Genomic DNA, 22,939 nt, shown 5'->3' on the forward strand with positions numbered 1-22,939 from the left:
TAAAACGTGGGTGGAGTTTACGCGATTCTCGAAGGCTGCTTGTTTGAGTGCTAAGTGGATGCCACGGCATCAGAAACAGTACTCGTAGATGATGGTGATCAGCAGAAGCTTAACCATGAGACCAAGGACTACAAGCTCTAGTATGCTGAGTTGCAAGTCCATGGCTATCACGAAGACATCAGCACCCTACAGGACCTGGAACAATCAAAAACAGAGTGTGTGTGAGCAGGGGCTATAAGCATGCACCTCAAATTAATCGACGTTAGGACCTCGGGACACACCGCTGTTCGATTTTGAAATGCGGATTATTCAGCGAAATTCGGTGTGCTTAGACGCCGTAGAGCGTCATCGTGCACAGAACTTTCCCTGTTAGCTCGAAGAATATGCCTGTTGTAGGGTAGGTGTAACACAGTCATTACATACATATATCGGCGTCCTGGTGAGCATCCATACAGTACCCATACATCACTGAGATGCCACTGGCCTGCATTCAAGCTAAGCTGAAGCTTGTTCAGGTGCACAGAAACGGTGGGAAAGTTAACGTATCATTGATACCATGTATTGCGGACGTCGTTTCCACAGCTGGGATGCCGATATCCGCTTGGGAAGTCGTGGTTGATGTGTCTTTTCAAAATATCATACTCATCGTTATTCAGGAGAGGCTCGATAGTGTCACTGGTCGATTCTCATGCCCGAAAGTCTTCAATGAGAGACCCGACTCTGCATGTCAAGCATCAAAGACCTGAAAAGGGCGACAGCATGAGTATGTAATCACATATTACCTCGCAATCACTTCAGCTCCAGTACTGCACTTCGAGAAAGCTTGTGAGCAAGACAGGTGGTAAGTGATTACATGAAGCTTTTGATGGAACCCACTAATGAACGAGTTCGCTAGGCTTGTATTGGTAAGAGTGAAACGCGGGCTTTGATTGTACTTCGCATCTTCTCGAATACCTGTTCCTTGTATCTCAAACGTGTCCAGCGTCCAGGTAAACTCCGGACGACTCTCGCACTCGGTCGAGTACTGACGATCCTGGTAATGTTGATCGTCCCAACTAACTGTTTGACACTAAGCCTTACGCGATGATGCCTGCTGGCTCGAATGACTGTGGTACCCATTGGACCCCATACTTTCTATTCATATGCCTCTAACCACTGATCCCTGCTACGCCCGTTTCTCATCGCGACATATTAATAAGGCAGAGTAATCCCAGGCTGTGTGTCTGAATATTGATCTATTCTCGACTTATTCTGTTCAACGTTATAGAAGCTACAAAATGGCATCACGTTTTCAAGACATGACTTCCTCACTAACACCACCTACCAGTAACCATGGGAACTGTGAAGACTTTAGTGTTGAAAGCTTTCTCCCAGAAACATTTTACCCATCACCAGCACCCTCGATATCGCCTGATTTGGGCCGGGACAGTTGCGAGATAGAGGAAGAGTCGATATTCTTCACCTCAAATACGTCTCTTTCACACCACTCAACGTACACGGGACCTATGCCATATCCTTCGTATGACGAATTGAGTGCTTGGGCGCAACCGTATAACAGTTTTCCAAGCAATGTCTCATTATTCCCTTACTCGGTCGAAGAACAACCAAATCTGTTTACGACGTATATGACACAACAAGCACCAGCAACCGTAATTCCTCCAGTGCCACAAGAACTATCAGATGGCTCTTTCAATTTCAACGACCTTGTTGTTCGACCTCAAGCAACAAACTTCCTCAGATCTCATTCGACCTCAAGCGCATTATCGCCTGCTGCTCCCAGTTCTATCTCATTTGACGATATGTCATCTCGGTCTCGATCTCCGAGCTTGTCCTTGCCTGCTGATTCAGAGCTACAAGACAGGAGGAAAACTTCGTTCGCATCGCAAAGATCTTCAACCTCTTCATTACATGCATATGGCATTCCCATCAGGTCATCGGACTCATCAACGGTACAGGCATGGAAATGTGCCTTCCCAAATTGTACAAGTCGAGCTGTATTTACAAGAGGATGTGATCTCCGCAAACACTACAACCGACATTCGAAGCATTTGTTTTGCCGTGTAGACGGCTGCCCTCAATCTGAAGCCGCCTGCGTGAGTATTGCACAGCAAGAAGCAATACAAGCTGGACTCGACGCTAGTGATCCTTCGAAACTTGCAGTATCCGGAGGCTTCTCGTCGAAAAAGGATCGAGCTAGACACGAAGCAAAACACTCGCCGAGCATACGTTGCACATTTCCTGACTGTTCCCGTGTGTTTAGTAGGATGGACAATATGCAGGATCACTGTCGCCGGATTCACCACAAGGGTCAGTCACAACAGCAGCCACAACAGGCAACCAACAAGAAGTCCTTGCAATGAGCAGATTGTCTGGAAAGTCATCATTACGAATCACGATATTTCATCGGCGAATAGCTATAGATTCGGCAATTTTATTTCAAGAGACATTGGGCTAGGAGTATGCGGAGCATTGGAACTGGAAGATACCCACCCCTTAGAGGAGGAAAGGAAATAGTTGGTTCGTTCATGGCATGAAGAGCGTGTCTATTCTCTGCTCACATCTGCACAGATACAGGTTAGGTCATAGACTCAAGCTATTTCACTAGCTACACGCAATTGGCTTGATATTTTCTGCGCGAGTCAAGTGCTTGATACTGCTTTCGTGAATGCTCTTCTCAGTATGGCAATACCGTAGTGGCCAGAACTGTGTTGGCTGAATCCTTTCAGGAGATTGGTCTCGAGGCCGCCGGGATGTGCTGATCTACATTAGTTTTGCCAGTGCTTGCACGAGCACGAGGACGCCAAATGCACGCACTCCCATTGTCGTCTCATAGCTCAAGAGCAATTTCAAATCTTTGAACGAAAACGAGCTACGAGTATCTTGATACCAGCATGCTTCACGACCTTCAAGCTAAGATTACAAGCTCATCGATCATCAGGCGATGATAGGCGACGCAGCGAACTCGATATCCATAATGAAAGTGCTCAGTCTATGCATTGACTCCTCAATTGGCCATGCTTGAGAGTACAGTACAGTAAGCAAATACCCAAACTTCCATGTAGATTTCGGCCCCATGCATAATATAGCATGTTCTGGGGGCCAACGGTGAGAGGATAGTGGACAATGCAATGGGTCTTCACCACACATCCCCCCGGTCCTATGGTCTCGATCGCTCCTGCTGACGCCACAAATGGAGTCATGGCTGTGTTTCAAGGTGTCTCCAACAAGACTACATCTGCAAACTATCACTGCCAGCCCCCCATGACGGTTTGTGGCAAGTGGGCATAGCCCCAGCGGAAATAGCTGACAGAGCTCGAGTGACATGACCATGATCCAATCAGCTACGGGAGCTGCCTAGAAGGAAAGTATAGCTTCTGATTCACGCAACTATGGTGGCTCACGCCCATGACGGCTCGGTGCGACTTTTGAGCCCGAACCACGGAAACGACATCTTTCAATCCGAACGACGGACAGATATGTGCCATGCTTGATGCCTCAGGAAGTCCTTGCGACGACGTTGTCATTAAACAGTACGGGAGAGGCTTTCAATCCTCTTTCAGGAACATTTAGATTCGTTGTATCAATCCTTCCATTATTGACTGTCCGAGTCGAGTCGCTTGCAAGAGCGCTGTCCTGTAATCTCCCAGGCTGACGTTCAAGATTTTGACCACGACGCACGAGTGAACACTCAATCAGTCGAAGACAGCAATCATGGCTTTCGGTACTGCCAGTCCGACCTTCTTGCTCAACGTCCATGGAGCACAGGATGTTGACCCACTCTTGCGGGCACGTGTTGCAAGCGTGGGTTTACTCGGCAACAGTGGCTTGGGTTAGTGCTCAGCATTGTTGTATCACCGGTTCAAAAAGCCCAATTTTCTCCAGAATACACAGAACGAAATCGATTGACGTTGCACTCCGGAACGGCGCCAATACGCACATCACTTCTGCATGCAAGTACATGGATATTCGTTACGCCCGGGGTTCAGTCTTTACACATGTACTTGTGCAAGCTGAAAGGCAACGAACGTCATTACAAAGCCTCGATGCTTTACAGAACTATACTAAAACAGTTAGCCTAGAGCAGATCATATCCTCTATGGGAATCTAGCGCTGTCGGAAGCATTCGACAATGTAACCTCACCAGCAATGTCCTCAAATGAACTATAAGACTAATCAGCGCTGCTCGCAGTGTGGCTTGTCATCAAATGATTGAGCAGATCTCGATGAGGACAAAGTTTGGCACGCGATGATCTCTACACTGATCGAATGGTTCGACAAGTTGGCAGTGCACTGCACAGCAATTCCAATTCAAAGTGACAACAAGAAAGTGTTGCACTTCGAGTTGCTGCCAACTCAAGTTACATCAAGATCTAACTACGCTGTTTATAATTGCGGGCAGTCATTACATGGGTATCGCCTTGCTCTCCATCTCATATGTACAACAACTTGCGTATTACGAAACAAATATCTGAATACGTAACCATACCATTACAATACAGAGATGCACTTAACAGCCTTATTAAAGCCACCACGATCGCTCTTGCATTCGCTCAACCTGACTAGCGTCACTTCTCAAATGCGAAAACGAACAATCGTCGAATCAAAAATGTGAAACTGCTGGACTTCCACAAGTTGTTGCAGGTAAGATTACAAATCGTTGGTTCAGATCCACTTTACTAGACGACAAAAGTACTAGCCTTGTGAAAGAGCTGAGCTCGTCTTTGCTGTTTCGAATCGTGATTAGTACATAGTAGAGTGGCTTTGAATCGACGGCAATATGTACTTTGTACGAGTACGAGTACTCTAATGCGTGCCGTGGGTCTGTCAGACGCCAGTTCCAACCCCTCAGATGGCTGGACAATATCAATTTCTGGTTCTTGTCATCCCTGGAAACTATTGTGAGGTGTATCGAAAAGGTACACGTGGCGGACGGAAGATTCAGTAGCTTCCGAAGATGGAACTTTGTGGTCCTTGTTGATTGGTATGCTATCGAAACGGGTACAATGCTGCGCTGCTCGAGTATGGTCAATAAGATCAGGTGAGCATGACGAATACAAATAGAATATGACGATTGCAATATACGTGCTATCGAACTCCAGGTGCAACCCAGCTATACTACACCACGAAACGGTCCCTGGATGGCTGTGCACGAACGTAACTTGTGTCCAACCTGAACCTATACCACGAGCCATACTATTGCTGGATCAAGATATCATATCTGTCGAGACGTAATCAACTACGAATATGCAGCATGAGTGCTGACTGGATAAGAAACATATTACGCCATCGACATATCTTACATCAGCCAGAAGCTATACACGACTCGATGAACAATAAATAGCACTGTAGCGTGTTTCAAAGAGCTTATGGTCCGTCTTTCGCGTGATTGGAATTACCTGTTGAACACGCCACTGAACCTGTGGATAGGAACGCACAAATTCAATTCAACGCGTTGAAAATTGTGTGGTCAAGAATACGTATATAATATTGTTGTCAAAATAGACGCTCAGCCATGTACTTGTACGACCCAGTAAGCCAACGAAACATTGTGTTCCCGAGGTCTCCGAAAAAGCATCTACGCTCCAGCATAGAAGCGTTGATACGTATGCCTGGCAATGACATTGATTGCTAGACTGGTGTGAACTTCCCATACAAGAAAAAGTCGTTAACAACCTCCGAACCAAACAGCAGCAACCTTGCTGGAAAGTATATACGATGAATAAATGGTCGGCAAGAATCCATGTTACACGTCCACCTGCGAATTGAAAATTGAAAACGATAACATGTACAATGTTCGAAAGTCGTACGATGATTCGGTCGTGATTTCGTAAAGGCCGTCTCGTCGTGAACCCAGAGAGAGTCACAGCTAGTGATGTGCAGGTCCCGAGCTCAATACGGCACAGCTACTGGGTGCTGCATGCCAAATGGTTGCGAATGCATTCTGATGGGCATCGCCTGAGTCTGAGAATATGAACCGCTCTGCATTGGGAAGGGTGCCTGAGTGAAAGACTGTGCTTGCTGCGGCATATGTACCATCTGGATAGGATACATTATCTGATTTGAGCCATCATACTGATCGTAATACATCGACTCTTGCTCTGGGCTGGTATCGAAGCTTTCGTCGTAGTCGGCATCGTGTTGAGCACCCATCGGATCAAATTCTGCAAGCTGCTCAGCAGGATAAGATGGGACGTTGGCCTCGGGAGCGAACTCTTGAACTATGTTGCGGCCGTTGAGATTCATCTCAAATGTCTCGAACATCCAATCCTTCAAGAAGTCCATTGATGGCCAGCTGCCACCGCCCATACCACCACGGCCTTCGGACTTCTTGCCTCGACCACCTCTTTTGTTCTTGCAAGGGTTGAAGTGAGCTCGTCGCAGATGTGCGGCAGCGTTGTAGTTAGCACCATATGTCTTTCCTGTGCGGCATGCTTTGCAGTTTATCAAGAATCTGCCTGTGTCAGATGCATCGCGACATACCCAAACTCTTCGAATCTGTGTATGGTGTCTTTCGATATGTCGTCGCAGTTCATGATCGCCGTGAAAGCCATCGTCATGATCACTACAAAATTGACAAAAGGTCTTCTTACTTGGGGCTTGCTGACGAGTATGTCGGGCAATCTCAGCTTTGTGTACAATTGTGCCATCCTCATTCTTGAAAGCTTTGAGTTTTGGCGCAGGCTGACCGCCTGGTGCATCATCATTGTTTTTCGGCGCAATTGGCCGCGTGCCTTGAGCGTTCTGTTCTTGAACTCTCTTTGTGACACGTGATTGAGATGAAGGAGAGCGAGGAGAAGCAGTACCCTGCTTTGAGGATAGTTGCTTGACCTCGAGAGGGGAGTGTGGGCTAGTAGGGGATTGTTTAGAGACAGGAAAGAAAGGGGCACCTTGATACTCAGCAGAGCTGCATATCAAGGACGGGGGTAGTGTTGTATCTTGAGAAGGTACATCATTAACAAAAGGAAAGAGTTCTGGTGCGTAACCACTTGATGCATCTGAATCGGATGAACCAACTCGACACATGACTAGGGGTCCACACAGGAGGTCGCTAGTGTTGTTGCGCAACATTGGCTCACTAGTAATGGTAGTGGTACCTGTTGGCAGGGCACCGCTTGCTGCAGTTCGTGGGGAATGATGTGCAGGGTGTGTGATGTTGTGGACACTCGCTGTAGAGTATAGAGATAGATCTTGTGCTTCCGTACCACAGTGCGTGAGAAAGGACGAGTCTGTAGGCGAAAAGTTCTCGACAAGTATTTGCTGCTGATTAAGATATGCTTGTGGCGAATAGTCGTGCACTTCTTCAAGTCTTGGGAGCATAGAGGGTGGGTAGGAGTGGCTGGGGTAGATTGAGCTAGATGTAGAAGGAAGCCGACCACCAGAGAGTATACGTCGCCGAGGTATGTTGATCGGAGCAGATTCAGTGGAAGTCTGAAAGCCAGACGGTCGACACATGTTACGCTGCGACGTAGCTGGCCCTGATGGGGCAGAAAAGTGTCGTTCAAGAGCTGGCGCTGTAGAAGCTACTGACTGTGGGGCCCAGTCAGACCATACCAGAGAAGTATGCGATGGGACAACCTACAACAGAAGGACGCTTAGATCCAGGTTCCATACCAATCCGATCAGTTGTCGGGCCTCGTTTCTGTGGGATGTTGCTTGGAAGTTGGATTTGGTAGCCATTTGTCTGAGTGGAAACCCAGGCCAGATATTTTGCCCACTTTGCTTGTCGCTGAACTTCTGTAAGGTTGGCGTTTTGTTGCCAGAAGGCGGCTCTGGACACTTTGGTCATGTTGACAAGAGCATCGACGCTGGCCATGGTAGTATCTTTGCGGAAAGTCGTATTCAAAGATATGCTACTGGGCGACCGAGTATCCAGCCAGTTGGTTCGAGACTATAACGAGATCAGTTCAGTTGCTCATGGACAAGCAGGAGACTGAAGCCATTGTCCGAAGATTGTGTCGCTCGAACGTACCTGAAAACGATTGTCGAGGTTGGGAAAAGACGATGAAGGATAGGTAGGAGCTTGAAGGTCAAACAGTATGGTGTGAGTGAGGAGAAAGGAACTAAGACGAGCGAGAAGCTGGGATAGTTGTAGGACTTGCTTTTGCGAGACCAGATTTGGAGAAGGATCATCAGGCAAAACGAGGAAGGAGCCGAAGCCTGCTAGGCTAGCTGGAATGTGGATTGGGAATGACGAGAATTATCAAGGTTTATTGGCGGCAGTTATTACTCGGTGTGCCAGATAAAGACGTAAAAGTGCTTGGAACTACCTTCACAATTCACAGCAACCGGATAGGGCAGCAAACATAATCACGATGAGGAATCGTGCACCATGAAGACTTTGGTGAATAACCTCATGGTCGGAGATGTTTACGGCCACGTCTGCCACGGCGTCGACCTGGAGGGCCGGTCCGCAATCACGATGATTCGTGCCTCTAGGATATCCGCGATTGGGTGCTTCACTTTGCCCTTCAATGAGCCTATGACATGTCCTTTGACAGATCCACAACGACCTCATTGCTCCTCGTGGCTCGAAGATTGCCCATTGACCAGTCACGCGAACGCTCGTGATCTGCATTCCTGCCCAACCTAATCACATCTTCTCTTCACTCTGCAGCACGTTGTGTGCTAAGCTAATCGTTTGACACTTGTTCCCAACCATTAGGATCGCTTCATGACCTCCGAACTTTTCCACCTTCATGCAGAGTACCTTTTCTCCTTGCTCTGCTCGACATCGATTTGACGTTTGATCGAGACGTCCACTCGAACTCGCGAACACGCCATGATGTGGTACGATCGTGCAACACACAACGGCTCAATCACAGACGAATCGAGGATGGGTTTCCACGAGGACTTTACATTGTACAGAGTACACTAGAGGGGTCTTCGCAGACTGTCTAGAACTAGGCAAAAGTTGGGAAAAACCATGCAGCGTTTCACAACATGTGCGTCGCCGTACTTGAGTACAAAGTCCAGAAAACGAGTGCCCATAGGGAGTCGAGCCATGTTCGAGAATCGTGCCTCGGGTGAACCTACGATTTCACGAATGAATCGGAATCTATGCCTATGGCGAAATGAAGAGTCGTGGCAGTCACAATGAGCGATAGATGCCGCCCAGCAAACCACAAGCTGAACTGGTTCGCACTCTGCTTGGGCATACTTTGTAACAGTTACCACGTGCTCGTAGCAAGACGGGATAAGACAAATGCTGCGATCATTGTCTTGTACGTCTGGCTCACGAAAACACCATTAACGTATACTCATAAACTGCTGAAGCAACGCAGCCTGTACGGATCTCAAGCAGTACCACATCGGTATGAGGCACTATATATCCCACTGAGTTGAAACCACGAATCAATGCACTGTGATAACGGATCAGAATTCTCCACCCTGCTTCTTGGTTCGGCCTCGAGAAATATACCGGGGACCCTCTTCGCAACGAGCTTTCGGGCACGCGAACGCAAAGGACCCGCGGGCAAGTCTGTCCTGCCGGAATGTTGGCGAGATACTCACACAGACTCTTGCCTTTTCGAGATCTGAGTGTTCCTGCCTAACCACACAACTCGTTCCAAGCATGCCTTGCGTAACTCTTTACTTCTCATTGGTCCTTTCCTCATGCCTTGGCTTCTGTTCCTTCACCTACGCAAAGCCCTCGATGTACTTTCTGGCGAGTGTCGTGGCTCTCTGGAACTGCCTTATCGACCCAACCATACAAAAGCATCCCACTCAGCCACATTCTAGCTGGCTTAGCTAATGTTCGTGCTCTTACGACCAAGGCCATCACAAGAAGATATGCTGAGCCCAACGCCAAAGTTCAATCCTGGCGCAGCTGGACATTCTTCGCTCAACAGGTGTGTATGGACGAGTGGACAAGCCATCGTCTCCCTGTGTGTCACGTCGCAATTGAAGAAGCCTTTCAAGATGATTGTCTGCCCGTGTCCAGAGAATTTGCTGTCTCACCACTAGTCGACAAATACGCCGTCTCTCTCAGAGAGCAAACTCACGCACTCGTTTGGTTTTCATCGTTTATTGCCGGGCACCAAATACCTGGAGCGTTACAAGGTGAATGATCTTGCGGATATCTGGAGCTGCTTGTAACCATGTCCACCCTTGCATCTTCCCACTGTCGGCTGACTTACGAGTTTTACCTACAGTTCGCATCGCGCCTGTCTGAGCGTGGACGCGTTTTGATAGAGCTTGAAATTAATCTTGGATTCCGTACAATCAAGAGCAAACATGCAGAATGAGTACTGCCACCAGTCTGTCATTGGATCGTGTGGACTACTATTAGATCTACATGCACAAGCATAGTAAAATTCACTATCATGCCTCATCGCGCCATATCCTCGTAGCCAATACATGTAGCACATCCAAAACCATTACCACTCAAGCCCATCACCCGTCTGAGCATCCTGATCCAAAATCTCCATCACCGACGCCAACAGTGCCGTACTATTAACCTTAACTGTCCCTGCCCTAACCCTGGAATAGAACACCGGACAATCCCTACTATCACATCGAACCTCCTCACCCCACGCAAACCCAGAACAGGACCGACATATCCGGTCATAATCAACCTTTCTTTTCTCAGCTTTCGTGAGCTTCGACTGCAGTACCAAAAGACTATGAGCAGGTTGACTGCGGCAGCTAGCGCAAAGCGGCACCACACTGTCGATTGTTCGGTGACATACCACACAGTGCGAACTTCTCATATATGACTCCAACGTGCTCTTTTTGGCGGTTTTGCCGTTAGGTAAGAGCTCTTGCCCACTCACATTGACTTGTCTGATGCGTTGAACCTTGGGCATTTCATCGTACCATTGTCGTACGTTGGCCCCCACAAGATTGAAGATTCTTTCGAGCGGAGGAATGATGTTCTTGCCAATATAATATTCAGCATCAAGCTGTTGCTGCGGATCGTTCAGCAACACGTCAGGCGCAACGCAGCGGTCAATGAGTCTTGCTCCCGGCCCACCAGTAACGACCACATATGGAACTCGTTCACCATATTGTGGCTCGAGCCGTGGGTCCTCCAGCATTTTGCGTGCACTGATCAAAGCCCCGGGTGGTGGCAGACCACGATCTGAGTAAGTCCCAAGCCTGACTTCGCGTGCGAAACAAAAGTCTTGCACCGAGACTCGTCCTTGCATAATTTTTCTGCATTGCTCCTGGAAGAAATATTTTACCCGACTTAGATCACTCGTCCGGAATAACATCTTGAGTGCGACTTCTTCAATCTTCTGCTCAGCTGGCGTACCATCACGTCGTACAGTTTCAATGCCCTTCGCCTCGAATTCAGGCTTCGTCTGCTTGACATTTTCGTATTTAAACCCTACATACCGCTTTTTTGCGAGCAGCATGCACGGGTGGTAAACCTTCTCGAACTTGAGCTTGATTGGCCGTGGGTTCATGTCCGTAATGGTCTTTGAGATCTCATTGCCGATGGCAAACGCCTGTTCTCTTGTACGACCTTTGAGATACACGAAGAGGCTGTCTGTATCACCATAAACCACTTCTGCACCCCATCTTTCGATAGAGTGAATAAGCGCAATAGCTCTTTCTAATGTTTCTCTGCCTGTTTGAACTATACTGTCCGCAATTTCTGAGCACGGCATGCGGCCTGAGAATGAAGCCGATGTGTACCCATAGGTGACATTTGCGATGAGCTTGAGTGCTAACTGCCTGTTGTTCAAGAGTCGCTGTAACGTTTTGTCGTCTCTGTCTTCTTTCATTCCACTCTTGACCATGACTCTTGTCTCCAAGATTTCGCTGAGCATTTTCGCTAACAAAGACCGGCGTACATGTTGCTTTGCATACATAATACCATTGGGTGCAAGGTTGATGTCGTCTTTCAGAAGCTCAAGCAAGCGTTCCTGACGCTGGTAGTTTGTGAAACCCATCTTGTTCGTACCGCGCCAATTGGTAACCCGGCCCAGGAAGGTCGAATAACAATAATTGTAGGCAATCATAACACTGGGGTATAGACTCTGAAAGTCAAACACAAGCATCGGACTGGTATAAAAGTTGCTTTGCGGTTCCATAACGAGTGGGAGGCATTCAAGAGCATTCTGTCCACCAACTTGTCGTCGACTTGGTGACACAAGGATGAAATTCTCAGGTTTGGCGATTCGAAACATGATGTTTTCGACTTTGAACTGCGAGCCACGCGAGATGACGCTAAACCAGTCCACACCTATTAATCGAGCTTGCTCACTTGTTCTAGGCACAAGTTCATTAGCTTCTAAGATTTGCAGATCAATTTGGACTCGGTTTGAGAAGTAGCCGATGACCTTGGCTAGATCTTTAGGATTGCGACTTTTGTACCACTTGGTCAAGTCTGCGAAGGTGTAGTGTGGTATACGTTTGTGGAGGAGATGAAATGCTACATTTTCCATAGTGTATTGGAGGAGGTTGAGCTCGCCGCGCATTGCTCGCCAGATGTTGATAGTATGCCGTCCAGTGACTCGAATTGTCGAGGTGTGGTTGAAGCCCCATCTATCCTCGTCCTTCCCAAAGCGGCCGTGTGATTGTGACTTCATCTTTGATATATCGTCGCAGAAGTTCAAATCGTATTTCAGTCGTGCCCGTTCGATGAGATAGCCCCATGAGTTATTGTGAACTTCATAGCCCGTTAGGATATCCGGATCCCATTGTCTAACAATATCGACCATTCGAGTCAAAAGTTCCAGTTCAGATTGTTCTTCTTCAACGTCAATAGGCACAATCTGTGAAATTCGTCTGGACATTGGATTCTCTTCAGCAAGTGCAAGAATGCCTGCATGAGTACCAGCCTCGTCTGTATTGACGACTACATCTTCGTCGTCGGATTGAAAACACCAGAAGATGCATGTGATTGGGTCATGTTCAGGATTGGGAGCCAATGTTCCTCTTGTGTTTACGTGTACTTCGAGACTCATAACACTCATATACTGCGTCTCGTGCTGGACGCTGGTACTTTCCTGCCTCAGGGAGTACTTAAAGCCACCATTAATCTGTGTCGGTCCTTGGATTTGAGACAAATCCTTTCGCGCACGCGAGGTCGTCTGAACGTTGTAATTTGGTCCTTTGTTTACATGGCGAGCAAAATGTTTTGCCACCTTCGCACGACTCGGTGGTAATGCTGCAACGGACCAATGTCTGTATGAGCATCGTTGTCGTCTTTGACGATCGGCAAGATCTTCCCCTCCCTCATCAAATGTGACGGACATTTGCCTCTCAGTCGTGTCCGAAGACAAACCGAGTGGATCGAAAGCTGGCAAATATGGTACGGTAATGCTTCCAAACCTGAATTCTTTGCCAGCATACTCCCGATTGATTGCGGGTACATCCTTTTCTAGGCTGTAGTATGCTCCCTGGTAGATAATATCTGGCAGTCCATTATCTCTCATCGAGTTTATGACGTGGCTGGAGGTAGGTGGCGGTGTTGCTAGCACTTGAAGTATATTGGACTTTTTCGGTCGTGGTAATCCACATATCAATCCTGGTGATTTTGCAGGAGACTCCGGGTTCTTCTTGCTTCCCAGTGAGCTCGCAAGAGGCTTGACTGGAGTAACAGATGAGTTTATCGGAGCTTTAGAGGCTGTCTTTTCAGGTTGTGCTATGGACTTCTTCTCAGGCGAGTTACTCTGCTGGCTCAATCGTTTAATCGTATTGAGGTCGTTCGGGTCCTTCACGACCGCAAAGCGTAATGTGGACTGCTGAGAGGTCTTCTTAGGACTTTTAGAAGCAGCTTCGAACTGTTGCAGCATGTCGGCGTCTTGTTGTTCAATAGGAACAAGGACCTGCCCGAGAGGAGCTGCCGATTCATCAGCACGACCATCATCGTGTAGTCCAAATCCATATTGTGGCAATTTTGTGTCCACGTCTACTACAACATCGTCAATGAAACGAGGTTTCTTCGGTTGTGGAGTCTCCCCGTCCTTTGAGCTGGATCCCCTTCGCTTCAAACTTGATTTCTTCGGCTTTCTGGTTAGGAGAAAATCCGAAGGTATTTTGAAGCTATCGTCTTCGAGCTTAGAAAGGTCATTGATTTGCCTAATCCCGAATGATGCGTATTCATTTGAGCTTATCGGCTCCATGACATTCGAGACAGAGCTAGAACTGTCAGTACCACTTTGAACAGCTTTCGACAATGGTGTCTCCAAGAACGAGTTGCTATTGCCTGCTTCGTCTGCCAGTCCAGCACCGAGAATGAGAGCTCCATCTACAACAGCCTGGGTGCTTCGGGCTGGAGTTTCGTGGTCTGTTTCGGTATTGAGCAATTTTTCGATATTATGACTGTACAAGTCTTCCACACTCTGCAACGCAGTCTGTACCTCATTTTCTAGTGGTACAGGTTTGACAAAATTATCGAAGTTAAGGACTCCAGCTTCTGCGCTCTCATGTTCTTCTTGTGCTAGCTGTCCAAGCTTATTGCGGAACTCTTCTTCGTGAACCCAGCCGCCAGGATCAATGTTGCGTGGATCAGCCGACATGGAAATCAATACATCCGCTGGGAAGGGTGTGCTATGCAGGTCGACCAATCCCATACGCATTTTACGTCGTTTTGTCTCATCTTTCCACAAACTTCGCATGCTCTGAACAAGCTTTTTGTTTGCAGAGACGGGTTGCAGCCGCTCGACAAAGTCGTGATGGATGTCTCGTGCCTCGATGTTCCAGCGATTCACGATGTTCTCAGCACGAACATCGACTTCGAGTGCACAATAACTCTGTTTTGGTATGATAGCAGGATCGGAGACCATATATGAGGGAATAGACTGGTCATGCCATGGATGCAGATGGCTGATCTCAAGCCAGTCGGGCACAGGACTTCGAAATTTGACCTTGTCGCAATCGAGGTAGGCACAGCCGTACAGGTTATAATCACACATCCACTGGGCTATGTATTGCATGTGGCTCTCATAAGGCTGGAGGACTCTCTTCATAATAGCACCTTCGCGAAAAAGGTCGGCAAGTCTCGTCATGTGGGAAGGGTTCAGGAGATAGATCTTCAAGTAGGACTTGTAGCCGACGTGATAGCCATAGAAGGGGACACCCTTGACCAAGCTGATATGTGCCACATACCTACTCTTCTCATCGTAGGGATTTTGACGAAAGCTGACAGCAAGTGCATGATCGATCGACGTCCGCAAGGTCTGAATAGCGACATCAACAGGCTCTTTCTGTAGACTTCCGCTATATTCAATATATGTGTATTGAAATACGCCATGAATATGCATCAGAACCTTTTGGCCTGTAGGAGTTGCGCCAAAGACGCGTATAATCGGAACCTTAGGGACATTCTTGCCCTTGCCCTTGAAACCAGCTCTTATATCAGGAACAGGAGGGTCGAAATCAGCGATTGGTGTAGCCTGGTAGTGGTCAACATTGTTTATCCGACATCGAAAAAGGTCTTCCATTGTGAAGGATGCAGGTGAAGGGGTTCAAGACTGCTCATGTTGTTGTGACGAAGCAACTCATTTCAAGCAGTCGCTCTTGTTTACCTCACTGCCTAAGACGCGAAGTGAGATCGATTCACATCCACCAGCAAATGTTCGATGTGTCAGATACGAGACAAGTCAACGCCTGTCGAACAGTACGTTTGTCAGTGCATCGTAGTGTACTCCAACCTAGCACTTGAGCTAGAAGGTTGATATGAGCCGGGTGGCTGGGAATTCCATCTCGACACGTGCAAGTGCTCGAACGCGTAGAGTGCTACTAACCATTTCGAGAATAGTGTCATATAAGTGCCGATAGTAAGCCGGAAATGAATGTATGTAAGGGCTACTTACCCTATCTAGAAGCACGCATCCTCATTTGAGCAAGCTGTTACTCGAGTAAGAGCGATAACCCATCTACCGAATAAGAAACCACAACTTGTACTTGTGCGTTGAATCCTCGCTGACTTTCGCTCAAATGCACTCACTTTCTCGAAGAAAAAGCCCAGCTGTAGTCTTATGCAAAATACCATAGTGCTTGACCAGGCATAATGGGCACGACACAGCTTCGTTGTGATCATACCGAGTGTTCGGAACGAACCTTACCTATCCCTTGATTGATATAATGGACAGCAATCTTACCAGCGCATTGTTCAGCGTCTATGAAGGATCAACCAGAACGAGCATACACTCGGTATTGTGGCGGACGCCAACCGTCCAGGGACTGTAATGCCACAACCATTGATCGAAGGTTTCATTAACTTACTCGATTGGCTAATATACTCAGGCGTGTACAGTAACTTCCACCTGCATTCCCTTCTGTCGTCTCAAACATACATCGATATCCTTCTTAAGATACTACTGGTTTTACTTACTCTTATTCTCCAGCTTGTCAGTTGTAAAGGAACAGTATCACCGGACGACCTCGCCATCTATTCAGTTCAGAGAGCCTGTGTTCGAGATAGGCTGTACTGGCTACCTGACAACGTTGGCTGTGGTGGCTCGACGTGGTATAACGACTGCTTTTGCAGAGACGATACAAGTGCTACCGGTCTGTCGTACTTGTCCAGTGTTATACCCCGGGCTTTTACGAGCAATATGATCGATCTGAAGAGCGCCATATTTGTCTGCACCACGTACTGCAATGGAGCTATGTGAAACGTCGCGCCTGCGACAACTGAGGCTGAAGCTGGGACAGTAACCGCAACCCAGAGTTTGTGTTCCATTGCATCCAATATATGTATGCTAACAGTTTGTTGAGATATTGTCTACACGTCCGCATCGATTGACCGGACGTCTACAAATTATCATACACCCACTTCATACCAAACAGCAACTCCGATCGGTACCAGTGGTGACGACAATGCAGCACGCTATACTGGTCCGACGTTTTCGCAATCAAGTTACTATGGTTCAGCCGGGTCTCGACTTCAGAGTACTACATCTTCGAGCTGCATGTTCTTGTTTGTTGTTTGCTCTTTCGCAACTCCCTTCCTTGGGATCTTCTTGTGATAGCTGGTGCAAAGCCGGGCATCTTCTTGTATAGCATGGGAACAACGCAACATGCACGCACACACTCAAGCCCTAGAAGGCTTGTAGGAAAGAAGCACACACCCTGAGACTCTGCTGCAAGCATGCCTACAGCATATTCAGATCTAAGGTCTGAAACCTGAAACAGGAAAGGGCACCTCGTACGTGTCGTGTGTTATCATGAACGACGTTCTTAATCATTACAAGCTATAAATTGAAGACTTTCTGAATATGCAGGGGCATTCCGCAAGCGACAGTATCTTTGGTGGCGATTATCTCGATCTCGTGTTCGCAGCGAGCTTTATTCGTTTGGCTTGTCAACCACAAGTCTTGGCACCAATCGTTATTGGCATCCCTGAAACTTATCTTTACCTCAGCTACCTTTCGGGAAATACGCTCGCTTAGGTACACCTTATCGTTTAATAAGGAAGGACTGCTTCTGAAAAGAGCACAGTGATTTCCTACGTGTTCGTTACCTGTCAATCTGACATGGTGCCAGGCTCCGCGAGCACTTCAGCACAGATAGTCCACATCATGGCCATCTGGTATCAAGGTCAGTGTCAGTCAGTTGCAAGGCTGGTGATTGTCCAGGGTGAACATCTTGTCGATTTTTGCAATCGTCCTGGGTAGGCTTCCTCTAGGTCTGTCGTATAGTCAACATCATGCAGTAGCAGGCTGCCGATTGCGATCCCCTTCGAACACTCTCCAATATAACCCGGCTAGCCCTATCAATACGAGCGCCGTGGCACATGATACAGCACACTCCAAATTCGGGATACATGCTCGGCAAACGACAGTGGCAGCTAGCAGCACAATCACTGAGGCCCCTGCGGTAATTGTATGGAAGCAGTCAACACAATACTCAGGCTTTCCAGATTATCTCTGCGGCTTCATATCAGGAGATCCGAATCTTACCTTTACCTGTGCTGTGGTTGGCAACGAGATCTGCTGTGCCTCAAGCGGGCAATGTCCAGTCAAGACCACTACGTCATGCCAAAATGTGGACATTAGCGATTATAATGACCCGAACTGGGGCTCCTCGGCTTTTGTGATATCCAGTATGCTTTACTGTGATCTCTACCAAGGCATACAATGCGGAACGAATGTCCTCGGCATGATAGCGTCGGAAACGATCTGTCAGGATACCTCTTACACTGTGTTTCAATCGGTATGGCCTCCTGCACAGTTTCTTGATTATTTTGCAGGCCATACACTGGGGTGGGACTACCAATGGTCCCTCACGGCTATAAAAGCTCCATCAACTGCTGCGGTGAGCTCAACTGCGACGTCGACTGCAGTATCTACGGACCCCGTTGGGTATCTTAGCAAGTTCAGTACCGACAACCCACCATCATGTGTCGCAAATATGACGAGCTTGTGTCCAAATGTTTACAAATCGATTCAAGTTTGTGCCAACACCACGACGCATGAAACCTCATGCTACTGCGAGGCCTTGATAGAGAACAGATGCACCGGATTATGTATCGCAGGTTCCCAGGCCAACCAGTATTTAAACTATATTCTGCCCGAGTGCGAGGGAGTGTTGTCAAATTCATCACCGGCAAATACCACTGCCAATACATCCCTGAATTTCACCTCGAGCTGGCCAGACTATACGAATCTGACCGACACAGCATATCTTAGGCTGTTCCCTTGGAGGTGGGATCTTCAAAGCAACAGTTTGGAGCTAGCCAATGGTACAGCCACCAGACCGAGTATTGAAGCATCTGAAAAGCTGGGACAATGTCCTAAAGTCCAGTCTGCACTGGTCTCTTTCGCTATTGTGAACGCGGTAGTCTTCCTGGCGTCAACCATTACAGCAAACCGTCACGTCGTTTATTTTGTTACATGCCACATTTTCGGTGGTAAAGAAGGCGGTAAATGGTGGCCTGCCTCCGCTCTTCTTTCAGTGGCGATCAACCTTGCTGGGAACGTCATCAACGCCCTTCTCATCATCAGAACTCCAGGCTATCGTCATGTTCCTCTGTTGCCTCTGGTACTCCTGTGATGTACTCGGCCCCGGCTGGCATGGCTAGTTATCCTTCTCGTCTATATTACAAAGCGCCTCGGCAAGGACATGACGACCTATCTCGACTCTGCAGTCGCGGCACTGATGGCAGAGATTATCTTGCAGGCCTTCGGTGCAGTTTATATGGGTTTCAGCATTAACCATGCTAGAGTCAACGAGTTTTATCTGCTTGGTCATCTGAAATACACCCCACACGGCAGTGACGCGCTCATCATGTATGCTGGTGCACTTCTGTGGACAGTATCGGTCGATATTGCCTTCCTTCGCGCGGTATACACGTTCACCCTAGTTGGCGGTATAGTCGAAGAAGCTATTGTGAGCATACCATATTATATCAAAATGGCAGCATTGTACTTTGCCAGAGGTTTCTATTGGGTTGGAGCAAGGACATATTCTCTCTTTGACGGCAAGTATGTTTCTAGCTGGCCTGAGTCACTGCAGAAACCGGAAGATCCACCAGACGATCCGCCGCCGTACGTTTCGGAGAAAGAGCGAGTTGCACAATACATCGAGGATATGGGTCTAAAGCCGAGACTCCTCAATGAGCTGAAAACTCTCGTAATTGCCTTGCTGATACCTTGGATCGCGCAGTGGGTTTTCTGGATCGGATTTGTGAGGATGGCGCAGGACCTCTATTGCCCACCCAAAATATGGTCGTTGACAGCAGTGTGGTCATTTTGTTCCGTGGTCACAGTGTGGTGTGGTGCATCGTTTTAATATTGGTTGACAAGTTGTCGGTAGGAGTGACACGCTTCTCTAGTCCAATAAGCCTAGTAGAGTCACCTATCAACTCGTTTAAGTGCTTGTTGCGGGTGTCAAGATCAATCAAATGGGGTCCAGGCTCGAACAGCAATATCAAGGGTACCGGCATCTTCGCTTACAATACTAGTAATTATAGCTCACCAAATTAATTAGATCCATCGCCATCCCACTTCTATGACTCTCTGTTACGACAAATTTATTTTCACGCCTCGCAAGATGTCTTCGTGACCATTTCTGAATTCAGCATGCGAATCCAGACAAAGCAACCTCATACGAAACCCACAAACACATGACTCAAAATGTGGCATACTCACCAAGTCAAATTTACCAACGCCTCAATTCCACCAGTCAAGAAATCCGCCTCCTCAAAGTCTCCAGTGCCCTAAATGAAGGTCGCATCCAATGTCAATTACAAACTACTCGTCTATCAAGCGCTCAATACGTAGTGCTGTCATACCAATGGGGCACTTCTGACGTCTCGCACGAGATACTACTCGATGGACACGTCTTTCGCGTCAGACCTAATTTATGGGCGTTTCTGGACGTGATACGCGAACAGCAGGCGATGATGCTCTGGATTGATGCGCTGTGTATCAATCAGAATGATGTCTTGGAGCGGAACGCGCAAGTGCGAATTATGGGGGATATTTTCAGGTCTGCGAGTATGGTTGTCAATTGGTTGGGTGCAGGAAGTCAGAATTCGAGAATCACGCTGGCTTTTAGGGTGATGAACCTGGTCTGGAGTTCGTCGAGTGTCGATAACGCTGATCAGTTGGACAGTGTTCCATCCATTGAAGGCGTTGACGAAGACGAGATTTGGCAGAGTGTGGTCGAGTTGTGCAGTCTTCCTTATTGGAATCGAGTCTGGGTCGCACAGGAGATTCTGCTATCCTCGAACAACTATCTGCTGCATGGGTCTACGAGCTTGCCTTGGCACATGTTCGCAAATTTCATCAGTCTGATTGACGTGCGCTTTCCATGCCCGTCACAATACAATCGTCTGATACACAACTCGACAGCAAAAAGTTATGCTTTGTCCAAGCCATACACAAGTGTTCCTAGGGAGCTTACCTGGCGTGTCGGTAGTGCTTTGAAACACGACTACGGTAAGTGGTGGAACAACAACGAGTACAATCTATTCAGAATTCTGACAATGTTCGGCGATCGGGAATGTGCTGATCCACTGGATCACGTCTATGCCTTGCTGTCTTTGACGGATGAAGGGCCAAGGTTTCCCATCCGGTATGGTGTCAGCGTGCTTGATCTCTTCCTGACCGTGTTCCGGTTTTGCGGACATGCTGTACACGAGGGTCAGTCCGAACACACTCAAGGAGAAATTTACGTACCAGCTTCGCAACGTGCATTCTTCCGTAACGCAAGATATTTGGCTGAAATTATGGACCTTGTATCATCCTACCAAAGGACGCAGCCGTACTTTCAAGGCATAGCGATGTCTGCAAGAGGTCCGAGTCCTCGGCCAGAGCCGTGTTTTCCGCGCGAGCACGATACGTTGATACTGTATTGTAGCAGTATCGACCCTGACAATGAACCGCCAGTTCTGAGATCAAACACACTCAGACGCAATCTGCAGGGTATAGTATACGACAGCATTCTGCACTTGGACGACTCGTCGACTTGGTTGCTAGTACGGAACACTGGAAACAGTTACGTGTCGAGCTTGGTCGCCCTAATCACTATTAAGGATAGTCCACAAGGACGACGTGGTTTCAAAGTATTAGAGCCTGGTCCGTTAAGTGGTGCAACTATATCAGCGGCCAACAAGTCATCCGGATCGAATGCGTGGAAATTTGTAGTGCCTCCAGACAAGCACCTAGACCTTCTGAAAGCTACTGTGCTTGGTGGCCAGCCTCGATGAAGGGGAGGTGTTCAGGTATATTGCTGCGCAAAAAGACTTGTTTCTCAGGGGGCTTTAGGTAGCTTCAAATCCACAATCCATGGCTTTTGGACAGGCTCATATTGGAGATTCATGATGCTGGCATTCACAAACGCTGTCTCCGCTCCGTGCCGGATATTGGTAGCATCAATATAGCCAACGAACATCCTTTGCTGCTCACTGAGTAGATCATAGTTCTGCATCCTAGTATTAGATTCAGCTGCAAGAACAGAATTATTGGCTGTTGACCACATCATCCTCTTGGAGCCGGATCCTTCGTGTATATGGCCGAAGCAGTGTAGAAGTGGCTTGCATCGTTGCACGGCTCTCATTAGATGCTCACAACCAACGTCCTGCCCAGTGGCCGTTTTGTCCAATACACCTTTCGGTGGACCATGCGTGATCATAAGATTTACTGCTTTGCCAGCATACACGTCTGATGGACCAGGATCAGATTCAGAATCGCACGATGGTACAGGATTCGACGGGGTTGCACTCTCGGAGTTATTGAAACGGTCGAGGTCTCTAGGATAAGGGAACGCCCAGTCATAGAACTCCGGTGTATATGCGCTCGCGTAAACGGTCATCTGAGCACCATTTGCAAGGGTGAATGACCGGGTGCCTTCAACCAGGTACACTATACCTGCCTTAATAGCTTCATCGTTGGTATATAGACTAATCGCTTCGGTAAGCTCCTCTTCCGTATGATCATGATCCCACTCGTATAATCGAGGATGTTCGGAGCAGTATGCTCGATCTAATGTAAGATCGTGATTGCCTGGAATCACGATCTTCAGAGGCGCTGGCAGTGACTTCAACAATGCCACAGCTCGCTTGTGTTCTGATAACTTGCCAGTCATGGTAAGATCTCCTGCATGGATCGCAACATCAGCCCTGTGAAATGGTTGTGAGAATGGGCAACTTGGTTGTCCAATCGGATCTGGCAATGCTGAATGCGTGTCAGATATAATGAGTAGACGTGTGCTTACACCTGATTGAGAGAACATCTTTTATATACAGAACGCAGTGGAAAGAAGTGCAAATCGGACAAGGTGGAGTGAAACGCAAATGTGTGTCTCCGTATAGCAAGTCCAGGCTTATAACCAAGGTCGTGATAGTGGGTGGAGCATCAAAAGTACCTCCTGGATGTACTTGAATGATTAAGGATGTCCTTTCACATATCGGCTCGTGAAAGCTTTACATGTGAACAACACACAAGTCAACTCCCGAAGCTGGTAAATGTATGCACCTTCACTTACATCAGCCCCGGTATAGACGCGTCTGGTTGTAGACATACACGTGCACGTGTCA

General features: G+C 47.8%; 6 protein-coding genes across 6 annotated transcripts; 3 read left to right on the top strand and 3 right to left on the bottom strand.

The window, feature by feature from the left end:
• Positions 1-5,889: 5,889 nt before the first annotated feature.
• LTR64_000588 (uncharacterized protein) lies at positions 5,890-7,813 on the bottom strand (the record flags this gene model as incomplete). The annotated part of the gene is made up of 2 exons (XM_064894972.1): positions 5,890-7,527; positions 7,580-7,813. 2 exons carry the CDS (start codon positions 7,811-7,813, stop codon positions 5,890-5,892), a joined length of 1,872 nt encoding a protein of 623 aa, XP_064757659.1.
• Positions 7,814-10,376: 2,563 nt separating this feature from the next.
• Positions 10,377-15,395, bottom strand: REV3 (DNA polymerase zeta; the record flags this gene model as incomplete). Its single annotated transcript, XM_064894973.1, is given in 2 exon segments — positions 10,377-15,042; positions 15,061-15,395. 2 exon segments carry the CDS (start codon positions 15,393-15,395, stop codon positions 10,377-10,379), a joined length of 5,001 nt encoding a protein of 1,666 aa, XP_064757660.1.
• Positions 15,396-18,309: 2,914 nt separating this feature from the next.
• LTR64_000590 (uncharacterized protein) lies at positions 18,310-18,951 on the top strand (the record flags this gene model as incomplete). The annotated part of the gene is made up of 1 exon (XM_064894974.1): positions 18,310-18,951. The coding sequence occupies one exon, from the start codon at positions 18,310-18,312 to the stop codon at positions 18,949-18,951; it is 642 nt and encodes a 213-aa protein (XP_064757661.1).
• Positions 18,952-19,020: 69 nt separating this feature from the next.
• Positions 19,021-19,689, top strand: LTR64_000591 (uncharacterized protein; the record flags this gene model as incomplete). Its single annotated transcript, XM_064894975.1, has 1 exon — positions 19,021-19,689. One exon carries the CDS (start codon positions 19,021-19,023, stop codon positions 19,687-19,689), a length of 669 nt encoding a protein of 222 aa, XP_064757662.1.
• Positions 19,690-20,023: 334 nt separating this feature from the next.
• Positions 20,024-21,610, top strand: LTR64_000592 (uncharacterized protein; the record flags this gene model as incomplete). Its single annotated transcript, XM_064894976.1, has 1 exon — positions 20,024-21,610. One exon carries the CDS (start codon positions 20,024-20,026, stop codon positions 21,608-21,610), a length of 1,587 nt encoding a protein of 528 aa, XP_064757663.1.
• Positions 21,611-21,654: 44 nt separating this feature from the next.
• On the bottom strand, positions 21,655-22,488 carry LTR64_000593 (uncharacterized protein; the record flags this gene model as incomplete). The annotated part of the gene is made up of 1 exon (XM_064894977.1): positions 21,655-22,488. The coding sequence occupies one exon, from the start codon at positions 22,486-22,488 to the stop codon at positions 21,655-21,657; it is 834 nt and encodes a 277-aa protein (XP_064757664.1).
• Positions 22,489-22,939: the final 451 nt, after the last annotated feature.

Source organism: Lithohypha guttulata, assembly GCF_036872675.1.
Source record: "Lithohypha guttulata strain CCFEE 5908 chromosome Unknown scaffold_1, whole genome shotgun sequence".
NCBI lineage: Eukaryota > Fungi > Ascomycota > Eurotiomycetes > Chaetothyriales > Trichomeriaceae > Lithohypha > Lithohypha guttulata.